This window comes from Ostrinia nubilalis, chromosome 21 (assembly GCF_963855985.1).
Source record: "Ostrinia nubilalis chromosome 21, ilOstNubi1.1, whole genome shotgun sequence".
Taxonomy (NCBI): domain Eukaryota; kingdom Metazoa; phylum Arthropoda; class Insecta; order Lepidoptera; family Crambidae; genus Ostrinia; species Ostrinia nubilalis.
In genome coordinates this window covers 1,006,514-1,021,920 of record NC_087108.1, presented here as the reverse complement: position 1 = coordinate 1,021,920, position 15,407 = coordinate 1,006,514, and the positions used below count along the sequence as shown (strand labels likewise).

At 38.3% G+C, this 15,407-nt stretch overlaps 2 protein-coding genes and 1 long non-coding RNA gene across 3 annotated transcripts in view; 1 reads left to right on the top strand and 2 right to left on the bottom strand.

Annotated features, from left to right (window-relative positions):
* Positions 1-11,776, bottom strand: part of LOC135082383 (uncharacterized) — a 67,163-nt gene extending 55,387 nt beyond the window's left edge. Inside the window, exon 1 of the mRNA XM_063977178.1 lies at positions 11,149-11,776. Within this exon, the coding sequence (XP_063833248.1) occupies positions 11,149-11,499 (351 nt within the window). The 5' untranslated portion in view covers positions 11,500-11,776. The remainder of the gene's footprint in view (positions 1-11,148) is intronic.
* The window catches only part of LOC135082033 (uncharacterized), a 194,883-nt gene that overhangs the window by 104,032 nt on the left and 75,444 nt on the right, over positions 1-15,407 (bottom strand). The window lies entirely within an intron of this gene.
* Positions 13,084-15,306, top strand: LOC135082381 (uncharacterized). The gene is made up of 4 exons (XM_063977177.1): positions 13,084-13,278; positions 13,743-13,829; positions 14,479-14,615; positions 15,103-15,306. The coding sequence occupies exons 1-4, from the start codon at positions 13,224-13,226 to the stop codon at positions 15,304-15,306; spliced, it is 483 nt and encodes a 160-aa protein (XP_063833247.1). The 5' UTR covers positions 13,084-13,223.

Below are 15,407 nucleotides of genomic sequence, written 5' to 3'. Positions count from 1 at the left end.
CTGGATTGGCCACACCCTCCGAAGGGATCCCGATCACATCCCCAAGCAGGCTCTGGATTTGAACCCCCAAGGAAAACGAGAAACGTGGTCGCCCCAAGCAAACTTGGCGGCGCACTGTGGCAGACGAGGCGAAGAAGATCGGCAAGACTTGGAGCGAGATCAAACGCGAAGCTCAAGACCGAACGCGATGGAGGACTGTTGTGGACGCCCTCTGCCCCATCTAGGGGACATAGGACCTTAAGTCAAGTAAGTCAACATAATTCTCATTCTTAGAATAGGTACATCTAAGTAAGGTAGTCATTAACTAAACTCAGTCAGATTTCCCCAACCTCCAACGCTAGCAGTATCTACAGTCTTGTGACTTACAAGAACATGTATGTGTACGAGGTGCGTTACAAACTTACAAAGCGTGTTTAGACGAGCGCTGAAAGACGCGGGTAAACGCCGTGGAAGGGTCGTAGGGCTGCTACTGAATAGGTACTTTAAAGATAAATAGATGAAAGTTTCCAAAGACTAGGTACTATATCCGATAATTATAAGGAAATAATTGGGGGAGGCCTATGTCCTATGGCTGAAATAATGATGATGATATCCGAAAACTGAGAAACGTAGTGTTACTCTATCGGTCTTAGTTTCACGTTTGAAACTTCATAAAGGACTTTATCTTTAATCATCAGATATAAAGTCATCGTTAAATAACCTTTGATATTATGTCGGAATAACCATCCGAAAAACAGATCAATAATCGTAGTGGCCAGCACCGTAGATTTTAAATATATTTTTTTAAACAAGACATTACAACTCAGCCTAAAAAACCAGTGCTTACGCCATCGTCTGTATACACAGTGTACATTATTGGCGCGATAAATGATAAAAACAAAACACAACCACCTCTCGGCCCGCAGACGGTCTGTAGAACCCTCGAGAATCGAGTCCGCAGCGCAACAAGCAAAAGGAATGATAGGGACTGATTGACCCGGTACAGGTTGGGTATTTCGAAGAGATTACAAATGTGTCAAAACAAACAACTGTCACGTGAGGCTTATGACCACCAAAACTTCAAATTAATATTGAATTTAAAGGTGGCGCATTGACCGACATCTTACTGAGCACAACTCTACGTTCATTTATTGCCTCTTCAGCATACTTCATATTTCAGCAGCATACTTATTATGGGAATTCAAGAAAATGGAAGTCTCTCCCATCATGCTTGCACAGTTCTTAAGCTTGTTTCATCATAGATCTGATGTCATCATCATAATTTTATTATCATCATAAGTAGAGAATATCAGCTGAATAAATAATGTTTAAACGCAGGCTCAGTCTCAAAAAGTCGAAATTTTGAAGGTAGAGCTGGTAGAGTTTATTTTAGTAAGAAGATGAAGGAGTCTAATTCTCTGTTCTGGTAAAAAAACAATGCGTAACACAAGATCTTAGCTAATTGACCACTTTATCACAAGTCAAATAAATTAACCAAATCTAGTAGGTAGCAGACGATAGGGCCGAAATAATTAACACCCCTATTTATACTTCAGAGCAGACAGAGGGTAAAAGCAAAAAGAATGTCAACCCTAGCGCGGTGGAGTGCGGCCTGTAGGGCCCTCCAGCAAACGTCAACCCGCCTAGACGAACGTCTTTCGAAACATTACAGGTGGGTATGCAACTGTGGTTAAAGATACGATTAAATTATTTGCAAAACCTGCATGTCATGAGTGAGAGGTTAATCTTTAAACTTACAACTTAACCCGGTGCAGTAAAGTTAAAACAAGACCATTATGTTATACTAATGCTATTTTTTTACAGTTTATTATCTGTCTGCTGAGCAATTCTTTAGGTTTCCAATAGGTGTGCAGAGAAAATGGATCTTTGAATAATAAAAAATGAGACTGTGCTTTAATATACAGACTTAAAAAACTATAAAAGTAATATTTTAATCTAGAGGTTTTGTTTACAAAATCAATTTCTGAGTGTCTCTACTTATAGAAAGTTGTGAATTTGCATCAATCGCGATGTTGTGTTATGATAAATGTTATTCAAAAAAATAGACGTAAATATTTGAAGATAATACCACAGATAATACTTTGACAGTGTTACGTTATTCCCCAGACCCTCAAAGAAATAAATAGGTAGGTACTTCAGATTAGCCATTCCAATGAATAGCTAATGCGCATTTTCCTTGTATTCCAAGCATCGTTACGTCTGACAGACAACAAATGATGCCATCAGGCCACGCCCACATCTCAGGGTTATTAATGGCGGTTGACCCCCCGACCTGGCGGCTGCCAGGAGGGCAAGCGAACACTCCCATGGGATCCCCGTGAAAGCATTTAATGGGAGATTGGATTAGAAAATTGGGGGTTTTCATTAAGTTGATAGTTTATGGAAATATGGATTGGGTAAACTAAACTTAGCCAGGTGATTGGAACTCGCCACCTTATCAATGTGATTTCCTAACCTTAAATACCATTATTTTTGGGCGAGTGAATATAAACAATGTTCCACTCGGGACTCTGGACTAACGTCTGCTTATAGAAAATGATAGAAAACAAGTAACAGTATTTGGTTTCTTTTGTTTTGCAAGACTTGTAGCAACGCAGCAGCCGAATCTAGTGCGAATAAGAGACTGAAAGTTCAGTTATATCATCATCATCATCCTTTCCTACAGCATGTCTACTGCTGAACATAGGCCTCCCCCAATGACCACATCGCACGGTTGGTAGCGGCCTGCATCCAGCGCCTTCCTGCTACCTTTATCAGGTAGTCGCTCCAATGTGCTGAAAGCCTAAAGCCTTCAGTGTCTGACAGCACGTTTCGTTTTGTTCACAAGTTCAATACATTCGATGATACTATGTAACATATCCACAGGCACATCCAGGAAGAAAGGTATAGGTGTCCCTCAAGGTAGTGTATTTGGACCTAATCTCTTTTACCTATTATATTACTGTGTTAAACGCCTCTACATCAAACATCTTCCTTTGCCGACAATAGTCAAGCCTCGTATTTCTAACCAAAAACATCCCTAGTTCAAAAACTGCTTCTGTTGATTGCCGTAAACAAAACTTAACCCATCGACCGGGATAGAGAGCGATTAACCCTGTAATGGCCGCGGGACAAACGCGCTCGTTAGGTCAAATGGCGCTTGTGGCCAACTTCTGAATTTATTGGGGGCGCCTAATTAGTTTCTAGGAGGACATGTTGTTTCTGATTTACTATCTTTGTGTCACAAATAAAAGACGTATGTAATCTTACTAAGATAATAGGGAATGTGTAAATCTTCTAATATAGGTAGTTACTTGACATTTTGGTGCTTTATTTGCTTCTTTTATTTACCTACTTCTGTTAGCCTGTTCGAGGCCGACCTTCGAGGATTACAAAACATGGAAATCTGTTCAGCAGTGGGATATGTGCGAAAAAGTTCAAAGAAAGAGTGATCTGGTAGTGAGGTCCTAGTACTGAAACTTAGAAAACTTTTCACCATGCACTTTTTGAGCTTTCTACATTTGCTTTAGTGGATCTCTAACGTGATCATGATAGAAGAAGAAGTGAATACAAAGAAGACATTCAATGGCCACGAAAGTTTAAACTTTGTTTTGTTTGTTCTTAACTTTTCTCAGTAATAACGATTTTGATATTGACTGATGAACAGATTTCGCGGTTCTGAAGTGGAGGTAAAAAAAAAAGGAACCGACGACCTCATAAAGGTAGCCGGAAGGCGCTGGATGCAGGCCGCTACCAACCGGCCATTGTGAAAATCATAGGCCTATGTTCAGCAGTGGACGTCCTATGGCTGAAATGATGATGACGATGAATAGATTCTCATAAAAGAGACCAAATTAAGTGTCATCATGACCATGAAAAAGACAATCTTGGTGTTTGACTAATAAACCACATAATAAGCAAAGTTTTCTCAAATTAATATTATTAATCTCAAAGTGTGTTCCCACCACCGAAACGTAACCGCAACAAAAGCGCATGCATACGTTAATCTTCGCATCGCAACATGGCGGCGGTTCGTTGACCCTAATGCATGCACATGCTGACTTACGAATTCAATTATGATGTAATCCAGATAAACGTACTGCAGGAGAATTTGCAATGGCAAGCTTCGTTGAATTAATCTGACACTGAGATTCGTTGAAGAAGGCTAGAAAACACAAACTAAGTTACACCATTTATAACTCAAGAACTGCTGGATTAATTTCATTTTAATGATATCAGATTTATTGATAAAGATACTTGGAAGGTGCTGGATGCAGGCTGCTACCAAACCGGGCGATGTGGAAATCATTGGTGGAGGCCTATGTTCAGCAGTTGACGTCCTGCGGCTTAAATGATGATGATGATGAGATTTATTGATGGATTCGTCTCTTGAATAGCAAAATAACTATACATAATAAAATCTCTGAAAAATTCAGGAAAAAAAAATACTCATATTACTGTGTGAACGAAAAAGACGTCTGTTACTCTACGTAAAAATTAATGAACTAAGTAGGTGGTTCTCAAGAATCTTAACAGTAAAAGCTCGTACCTTGGGCTACAATTAATAAAGAATTAAGGTTTTTGAACTTCGTGCGAACAAGCTATAAAGGGAAAAAAATTGTAAGCATGAGAATATTTAAGGGGGATACCATCTTGCCGCTTCAGATTTCCAATAAAATTTATCATGACGTAGTTATTTCACGAAGGGCACCTGCCTCAATTTAAAAAGTTTTCTTTTCTTAGTATTTCGACGCTGGTACATACATTGAAGTCTGATTTTGCAATACAGGCAATTACGTTAGTGAAAATGATTGAACATCAAAAGTTAATATCAAAACAAAGTGAGAAATATCTAGTACTTAATTCCAGTGATTCTTATCGATATTTTTATTTTAACGTCCTGAAAAATCTTTTCTTACCTATCACTAAAGTGGCGTTCCAAATTCCAAAGATACCTAAGTCTACCATTAATGTTCATTTTGTTAATTTTCCATTCCATTTTCCCGTCACTCCAAAGTGCTTACCTAAATGTTAGTCTAAATTCCCTCGAAAAAGGAATCCAGACAACTTAAACACAATTTCCTGAAACGTTACTCGCTGGAGCGTGAAGCTCAAAATCGCGTTCCATTCCAAGAAATTCCATGCAGCGATTCAAGATTCTGGAATTCGGAATAATCGGATCGCTCGACGGCGCTCTTTAAAAATGCAAATGCAGAGATGCCTGGTTATTCGGCAAGGAATTCCGGTTTACTGTACACCTCGTAGATACGGATAAAATTCATAAAACTCATTTTATTTTTGCAAGTAGGCTTTTAAAAAGCTTTTACACGTCCCAGTGTTAACCCTACCACTGCTTCGGGACAATAAATGGGCCTGTGCTGACAGGAGCGGATCCAGCCCTCAAAAAAGGTTGTGGGCACAGCCACAAAAAATTAGCAAAGTGAGAGTTGGATCACTACATGCCCGGACATACATGCATGCCTATCGATCTTATCAATAGATCATAATTCAAACAAGCAAATTAAGGTTGTGGGCATGCCCACAGTGCCCACAAGACAACTGTGGATCCGCGCCTGAGTGCTGAGAAGAAGTAGCGCAAGAAACTCAGTAAATGTTAAAGTTTATATTACGAGTGAACAAAGTGCAAGTTTGATTTAAACTAAAAATAACTTGTACAAAAGGTGAAGCTTGAAGGCTTTACACGAGGGAAGCAGACCATTGTTTCTGTAAAGCTTTGCTTTATTATTGTTTGTGAAGGCAGAACTGCGTCCAAGTCTCGTAAAATAAACTAGTTAAGTACTATGTACCAAAGACAAACAAACAGACCCATAAAGTTAACAGGCCTCCTTCTACCTGTGTTTTACTTTCATTATTATAGGAGTAAAAATAACTAAATAAATAAATATCCTTTTGCACTGCGCTTCTAGTCCCAAACTAAGCAAAGCTTGTACTATGGGTACTAGACAACGGATATACCTAAACATACTTAAATACTTTTTTTTTGTAAATACATACATACATATTATACATAGAAAACACCCAGTCCAATACAAACAAATATATTCATGCACACAAATGTTTGTACTGTGCGGGAATCGAACCCACAACCTCCAGAATAGTAGTCCGATTCGAACCACTACACTAAACGGCCGACAAAAAGTGATATGTTCACTTTTTGTCTCCATATCTCATTGTATTTACAAAAATAATATTAAAGTAACTAAGTAGAGTTGTATAAAAATATCTTGTGACTATAATTCATTGAGAGATTTGACTGAAATCACAGACAAGTCATATTATTGGTTCAGATTTCAAATTTTTATTACGGTCTACTATCTTTTATGAATTGGATCCAAGGACTGTGGGCTGAGTGTGAGTTTACATAAAAAAATGTATGAAAATTTTAGTTTTTGAAAGTTTCCCGCTAGGGGCGCTGTACAATCCGTCATACCTACATTTAATGTCATTTATTGACGCGCTCACGTGAGCGCGTTTGAAAAAAACTTACACTCAGCCCTCTGACTACAAACTGTATAGTAAAAAAAGCTAGACAAATCGATGGCCAAACGCTCGCTGTTCAAAGATTCATGCGCAGAGGCACGGGCTTGAATCCCTGAAAACTGAACCCCGCACAATGGCCGCGTGCATGCTGCGTCCCGTTGCTTTGTTCGTCATTAGTCAGACACAGTGACATTATGTAGAAATTGGGTCTTTTTTTTGGGTGAAGTTGAGTGGCACGTGCCATATGAAGCACAGTGTACCTATTCAAGTGATGACACGTTTGCAAAATGATTTGTTTTATCTGGACATTGCAAAAGTTCATCAGTGGGTCTAGACAAAGTGCAAATTATAATCGCAAACCAGTCGAAAAGTGGTCGAAAAGCCCCTTTTTTGTATGGAGTTTTGACGGATTCGATTTTCGATTCGATCAAAAAGTGCGTTTTGTCTAAGGGGGCAGGAAGGAACTAGAGACAAATGTCAAATCGGACACTTAATCAATAATATAATCATAGCTTAGAAGCTTCCAGTAATTCTTTCAAAACCAAACAGTGGAAAAATACCTGGTGGGAGGAGTACCACCATAAATCGAGAGTGGTGTGATGATCACTTGTGCTTACATTAATGAACCTTTGTTTACCTCTTAATAGACGAAGAAAAGACCACTAACGGAAACGATCATCAACATACATGATAATAAAATGGTATTTGTAAACCTCGTTTGTTACAAGCATAGCTGGGCAATTCTGAGTCTTATTTAAATAGAAGCAAAATGTTTGGTGTTTGGTTTGCCAGCCTTTGTCGCAGTCACAATATTTGCCCAGCACACACCGCTCGGTAGTCCCAGACAGTATTTTAGGAGTGTACACAGATCGACATTCTACTTTTGTGTGTTTTAGTCCAGTTTTCATCTACGGGGCTACAACAGAAGTGTTGTTATAACTGGCAAATATACTTAAAAGTAAGTGGGTAAGACATGAATTAATTTTGAGAAAATATTCCTTTTTAAGGACGTTGTTTTCAAGGATTCGATATTAATTAAAAATAACAAACGTTTTGGCTAAGTCTGAGTTCTGGTTCTGAGTCATGCATGAATGACAAATGAGTAGACAGAGACATCATAATAATACATCAATTTAAGAATTTGGAGACAAAATGAACACTGGAGAGAGCCATAAACCACTCAAATAAAAATAACATGCTTCCAGTAAAAATCGCTGCGTGGGAGTAATTAAAGTCAGTCTGACGTGCCATTTTTGGGACAAGTTCCTACCCACTCGGTAATAAGGTTGGAAAGGCAAGTTTTAACAAATACCCATGTCCTCTATCTTGTCTAGCGTTCCATTTTGGAAACATCCTGCAATTTTCAAATATATTATCTGTATCTCAGGCTGTCAGCCTGCGGTCTAGACTGGCCGCCGCCGCCATTGCGGTATTGGGCAGATATAATTACAGTAGTAGCATAACTAGGTTAGCCGTAAATCCGGGGAAAGCATCACCATTAGTTACTGTGTTCCCTCAATGCCTGGATTATGACTCGAGTAAATAGGGATTTACATAGATTTCGTCATCATCTGCTATTAGGTATAACGCAGACTCCGTTTCGATCAGTTTGGAGAATAAGTAAAAGCAATCTTTGTGTGGAAGCTATAACCTATTTTCTGTAAAAAATAACAGGTTGACAAAGGTGAGACGGTAAGTATTTTGCCACTTTTCAGCACTAGCAGATTGTTGTCTTTCGTAACGTGGTATGTACCTACTTACTAGCATTTATCAAAGTCAAAGTCATAGTATTTATTTATCTATACAGGGTGTCCCAAAAAGTAGCGTCAAGCCGAAGTCCAGAGGTAGAGCATCACTAGGGCTATTACTAATTTAGGACGTGTTTGTACCTAGACTAGACTATTTAGTGCCCTAGAATGACATAAATATTCGTTTCAGCCAAATGACGTCTCTGGACAAAGGCCTCACCCAAGGATTTCCACAAAGACCGGTAATGCGCCCGCATCCAGTGAAGAATTTGATCTAATCGACGAGAGAAATTGATTAATTTTATTTCATTATGAAACAATAAGAATGGAAAATTCAAAGGAAGAGAGCAGTTTCCAACATCGCACCAACAATACAAGAGCCAGGGGAATTATACCTAAGAGAGGTTTAATTACGCATTAATTAGCGATACTGACCGATGCGGGACAAATTAGGGATGTGAGTGTATCGATTGAATGTTTAATTTTATCGATAGTGCATTTTCCACTGTGTAAATCTTATTACTCTGCAGAAAATTAACAGTTTGGTAGAGAACTTTGCACAAATTGGAATACCACACCTTATTGCTTATCACTAAAAGCTCTTTAATACAAGACCTCGGGACCTAATTGGCTTTTAATTTAACACAATACCTAAGCTTAAATTCAAGACATTCTAGTCTAGTACTTACAGTACAGTAAGTAGGTAGGTAGTTTAATAACCATACGAGTAGAATAAAATCTTGTACCTACCTACTGGTTTCAACATGTAAATGTTAGATATTCTGTGGTGTAACTTATCTGTGGTTCCGTTTACCAAAATGTCGATCGATTTTATCATTTTCAAATGCAACCACATCCCTTAATATTAATCGTTATGTTTGCGAAACGTCTCCCGAGAATACAACACCCTGCTAACATATTCCAATCGTATTCCAATGAGTTAGAGTTCAAAATCCCACTACTTATTCGGCAGGATGACTCAGACGATCAGCTGACATTTCAAACCTTATACAGTTCAAATATAGTTCAATATCGCTTGGATTTTAATAAGTAGAGTGACCAAGTTGGCCATGATCTGCGGATTTTGGACACACACACCTGTGGTATGACTTGGATAGGGAACGTGTGAACTTTAATTCTATAAGCTTAAAGTTCAAACTGCTTTGAGGATTTGTGAGTGATCCCAAAGTGTTGTTTATTCATGTGATTTATGACAAAAGTGGACAACTCCTGGAGGGGTGTTTATTATTTGTCCAGGGTCTGTAGACTGTAGATAACGTTAAAGATAGGTACTTTTTCGTGTTCACTTCGATATGCTGAACTAAGAAAGATGATTACACTTCCCTAGTGCATTTAACCCATTTTATAACAGGAATCATAGTTTTTTTAAAGCACTAACTTGTAAGGCTGAGTTGCACTACTTAATCGATGTTTATTGTATGGAGTTTGATAGATTTCTTACGTTTATTAAAGTTAAAGTAAGATGGCGCAACTCCGCCTTTGTTTTACTTAAAATAATATGCAATAATCGCATTCATACGAACGTAAAGCAACTATACTCTCATGTATTGAAAACTTCGTATTAAAATCGCACTAAAACAGAAACTAACTCTTCCTACCTACAAAGTCACTTTGCATTCCCTTTACGCAGTTCAAAACCTAGCCCTTAGAACTGCGCCCTCAGCTCCCCTTGCAATCATGGGGGCTCAATGCCATGCATCACCCTAAATTACTCACTTCTACCCTAGCACCCCTGGGGGGAAGGGGGAGGTTTTTTCCCCGGGAACAGGTGCACCCCGGTGCAATCGGAATTATAAAGGAAAATTTATAAGGGTTTGTTTACCCTCATTATCGGTCATTGGCCTTGGCGATTGGCAGAAATAACCGAGATTTTCCTTCGCTCTTTTCTTCTACAGCTCGCTAGACGTATTTAATTATTACTAATTTGTTGTGTTATTTTCTGGTACAGTCAGTGTCAATTAGTTCGTAACACTCACCAAAATAAGTTTGTGTTGTCTGTCTTGTCAACTTTAAGGCCACTTTAGGTGTCATGAACTATTTGATGCTAACGGGTGCCCTCTCAGACGCATAACATTTTTCATCATAATTTAGTTTGGCATAACAGTATTTGCATAAAGTTTTTTCGCATAAACTTTGATATGCATAGTTTTCTAAATGCATAATGATTTCTTAGGCATAATAATAACTTTCTCTAATTTTCAATACCATAATTTAAATAATCATAAATGTAAAGAACATAATTTTTATATACATAAAGTTTGTTTTTAATAAAATACTATAAACATAATTTAATTATTTAGTTATAACATTTAAAGACCCGATGCTAACTGTACCTACTTTTAATAACTGTTGTAAGTACAAATATTTGGAGAAAATGTTAAGAAGATGTAATTATTGAAGATGAACAAGGTTTTTGTTACTTCCAATTTAACGCTAATTCGAATTTCGAACGAACTTCGCCGATTAAACAACCTTTTCAACTGTTTTCAACGAATTTGATTCAAAACTGGTTCTTTTCATAAAATGTCTTTTGATTTAAATTAAGTTTGAAATAAATTTTTGTTCTCAAAGGAAAAATAGGATGTTCGTGCTCAAGCTGGATTTCATTTTAACTTGTTTTTTAAATTGTTATATTTTTATTATTTCCCACAGTTTTTACCATGTCCCATGTGTTTGTATTATAGTTAAATCACCAATACTATTAACATGATTTAGTAAGTACTCATTTTTATTTATTTTCATAAAAGTTTGGTGATTCATTAGTTTTTCCGTATAAAAAAATATAACTACCTACAAAATAAATATCAAAACCAGCAGAGCTAGGGTTGAAGAATGTAAACAAAAACAGGTTTCCAAAGAAAAAGTTAAGTATGGTATATGTATTGTCGCAAATCCTTACCTTTGTATCCACATCATGGAACGGCACAGCGAACCAAGGCTTCCCGATCAAGCTCCGATGGAACCCGGCTTCTCTCTCCACCGGTCCTTCAGGGGTCCCAACATGCGCCCATAACACCACTTGCACTACCTTCAGCCTCGGATGCACTTTATTGTACACCTCCTCCAAACGCACGCCGAAATCGTCACTCTCGTCGCTTATATTCGCGAAAGAAAAGTATATTCCACACACGGCACCTTCACCTTCCTCCACACAGTCAACTAGAGCCTCCATGGTCGCCACATTCTCTAACTGGCCACTTTGACCCGATTTGACGAGCACTTTACCAAAAAGTTTTTCGCGCCAATCCATATTCGAATTTGTACGAACGAACGAAATTCTTATGCCCGCATCATTCGCTCGCGATTCTTTTGTTTATTTTGGTTTCGCATCAACTGGTTCACAGATTCGCAACAAAATCGTTTAATTCACACAATTTTGAAAAAAGAACGCGAATAGAATTCCTTTTTTTTTTATAAAAGCGCGGTTGTTATTTTGGTTCGTTATGAAGGATGCGGGAGTAAGTTATTTTTAGCCGGGGCGCGGAGTGCGCGCGGGCGGTCGCCCTCGGAGACAAAGGCAGACTGCAGCGGAGGCCGGAGGGCGAGTGAGGGTCCCTCAGACAGAGCAAACACTTTAACAGACAGTGAAAAATGCCGGTATGATATTTGCATTACGTAATTTTTTAGGTATTTTGTTTGGAAATCAATCGCCTAATGGACTGGGTGAGGGTTCTTGTTGGAGATGATTTCTTTATGAATTTCAATAACAGGTAGGTAATAAATTTTCAAAAAAGCTATGATCAATAGATTTTTGAAATTGAAATTGCATTTTCTTGAGTCATTGCGGCAGAGACTGCGCTTCGCGGACTTACTAATGCAATGTTGCTTTCCGCTTCTCAGCTAAGAAGTTGACTTCTTTTCTGTGTTAAAGCTAATAACCTAATTTTTTAAGTACGAGTATGTTTATAAATAAAAATAAATTATTGTAACTTGCAGTTAGTTACAGCATGGTGAGCCCGTGAGCCCAATTATTGGCGTAATGGAAGGTGCAGCAGCGCATCGTCTAGTCTTGGAGCGCGGGTACTGGATTCAATTCTAGATTGGACAGCTTAAAAATGTCGATAAAACGCAGGTAGACTATAAATGTAATTGTGAAGCAGAGTGTACCAGCTAAGCAATGTGTTATAGCCTAAATCTTAACCAGAGCAAATCCTGGTAGGAAATAAATCTCATCTGTCTGAAACATTGTCGAGCTGTGAATTCAACAAAACGTTCAAAAGCGCTGATAGCGGTTCCGGGATGATTTACTACGCTTTTATGGGAAATCAATAGGCTGGCTCGTGCGTCGAATTGTTTCATTTTGCTACGTTTTTCATTTACGGTCGTTTGTTTGTTTATGTAGGTTACCTATTATTTGGTTCAATCACTCACGCAGAATTTACTTTCATTCTTTTACTTTGAAAAAAATTCAAGGCCGGGTTCCTGGGCCTATGTTACATTCTGTGAAATATTGGGAGATCCACAATAAAATTATTTTGTTAAGTGGATTTCATCTTTTGTCGAAGGTTTGTCTGTAATAGACTTTTTGAAAACAAACTAACGACAAAGCGATTGCTTTTACTAGAGAACTATTTGAATGAAATTCAAAGGTTTACCGCAAAGCAAAAGCTGCGAACTTTTGCCGCAATTTTGTTTGACAAAAGACAAAAGTGATGATTCGGTCCAACAAATTATATTGTTGATATCTTTGTGTCGTATACGTAAGCGTTGCATTATCGAATATTTGGGTGGACTTCATCTTAAATCTGTCAAAGTCATTGTCAATGTCATTGTCACTTCCGCCATTCTTGACAGATGTTGTTGGACCGGCCGGCGCATAGAGAAAAGTGGCCGGCGTGCGTTGTTTGTTTTGTTTTCCAAAATGCAACATTTTCGAAATATTAGTCAGTAGTTTTATAATTGCATATTGTAAGCCATAAATTAGATTAAATAAGTTGTTCTCCTCGGTGTTTAATTCTATTAAAGTAGTTAATAATGGCAAAGAAAGTTGATCACATGGATTTGACCCAAGACGATTCTATTCCACTTGGTAAGTTGAATTTTAGAGTAGAAGTTAGGTAGTAAAAGTAGATAATAAATACTTTATTACATTTATTTTCGACGACAAGCCCTGGCCTCCAGCTCAGGTCATTCAGTCATAAAATTTACACGTTTTACTTGCAACTAAAGACTGTTTACCATCCTTCAGATTATATCCAGACTCTAAATCAAAATTAAATATACTTACGAGCAAAAGTATGGAATCACCCTCTTTTTCTGAGTGATATTAAGATCTATGGTATCAATAATATTACCTTTAAAATGGTACCACTTTTATTATCATCTATTAGTCATTTAGTTCTTATGATAGCTCAAAACAAATAGGGTGATTCCATATTTTTGCTCGCGAGTGTAGATCTTAGAATAGATACTGCTGTACTTTATAAGTTAAATGGGTGAGTTTATCCATATGTCTGTAGTCTTTATTTAATCTATCTTACCTTTTTGGTACAGATGACGATGAAGGCCTAACTGCTGTAAACTTGCCCGGCACATCTAGAGCCCAGAAAACCAGGGGCAGGGGAAAGAGAAGGAGTGTTGGTAAGTTAACCCATCAAACCTCATGCGGTTGCATCATCACCAGTGGGCTGTGTGAGTTTACATCGATTAAAAATGTATGAAAATTTTAGTTTTTGAAAGTTTCCCGCTAGGGGCTCTGTACAATCCGTCATACATTTAATGTCATTTTTTGACACGCTCACTAGTGAGTGAAAAAAACTCACATAGCCCTCTGGTCATTTTTAGTTCCCACTGCAGAAGCACGACTCTTTAATTTACCAGAGGCAAATGGAGAATTTGGCCTACACCCCCCACACTGGCCAGATGAGTTGGGGAGGAATATTACCATGAAACAATTTTATCTATTGTGACTCGATTCACGGGGCTTGAGGGTGAGGGTTAATTTGGCTCAGAAGAATTGGAAGGGGTTTTGATGTTGTTGAACTGTAGAATTAGGTAAGTAGTCTCTTCTTCATGATGATGGTGATGATGAACTAAAGCCCGGTCTGTGAGCACGTAGATTTTTTTCCAATGACCCCAAGCTACTGTGCGACGGGTGCCCGCAGTGAGTGTGCGAACGCGACAACAACATAATTACGCGCGAGCGATAAGGATGGGTAGCTTGGGGTCATTGGAAAAAATTCTATGTGCCCACAGACTGGACTATAGCTAATAACAGTTTTTGGTGTAGGGAGTACGGAAAATACTGAGAATAAGAAGACAAAAGCCAGTAAGCAGTCTTTGAAAGAAAAGCAAGCAGCAGAAAAGTTAGCAAAGAAAGCTGCAAATGAAATGAACAAGATTTACAAGCCTGGAGAGTGTATGAAGGTATGTTATCTTTACCTAACACCTGAGGTGGAATTGTGTAAAGCAATCGTTATCATTTGACAGTTCATAACGTACGATTATTCTGTCAAACGCTTTGTTTAACTGACTTTATCGTACGTTATGAACTGTCAAATGATTACGATTGCTTTACACAATTCCACCTCTGATCTTTTCTTATTTAATTTTATGTGAATTAAGCTGTAAGTAATTACTTTTTAATATTTATGTCAGCTTAGCGTACAAGTAATTAGGTATTTTGTTTTGATTGATACCAATGTTAGCATAGAAGAAAATCAAGCCTAAATATGAAAAGATTTCTGACAGTTTTTCAAAGCTTGTTGCTCTTGACCCAGTTTTGACAAATTTTAGTATAGGCAAGATCTAGTAAGGAATACATCATTGCAAAATTCCACAATATGTCAGCTCAGAAAAACGACAATAATTGACATTTTCTGAGCTTAATTATTGATTCTTTATTGATTTTTAGCATATGAACATAGAGATCCATCCAACCCTAGCTGCCGAATGGTACATGGCTAACGTCCAGACCGAAGCAGCAGCGGCGGGCGCGCGTATCGTCCCTGCCCCAGACCTATTCCATCCTGGACTTGTGGTGTGGACGCGGACTGTGCCTCCGACACTGTGCGACACAGGGGGAAATGTGAGTAAAGTCCGGTCGCCGGACAGATAGAATTTCGTCTAATGACCTCAAGCTACCCATCCTTATCGCTCGCGCGTAATTATATTGCTGTCGCGACTGTGCGACGGGCGGCCGCAGTGAGTGTGCGAGCG

Bases quoted from the DNA above. Each gene is read 5' to 3' on its own strand.
- LOC135082381 (XM_063977177.1), top strand. From the start codon at position 13,224: ATGGCAAAGAAAGTTGATCACATGGATTTGACCCAAGACGATTCTATT. The intron at 13,279-13,742 runs GTAAGTTGAATT...TTTTTGGTACAG, and splicing joins AGACGATTCTATTCCACTTG to ATGACGATGAAGGCCTAACT. The intron at 13,830-14,478 runs GTAAGTTAACCC...TTTTTGGTGTAG, and splicing joins GGGAAAGAGAAGGAGTGTTG to GGAGTACGGAAAATACTGAG.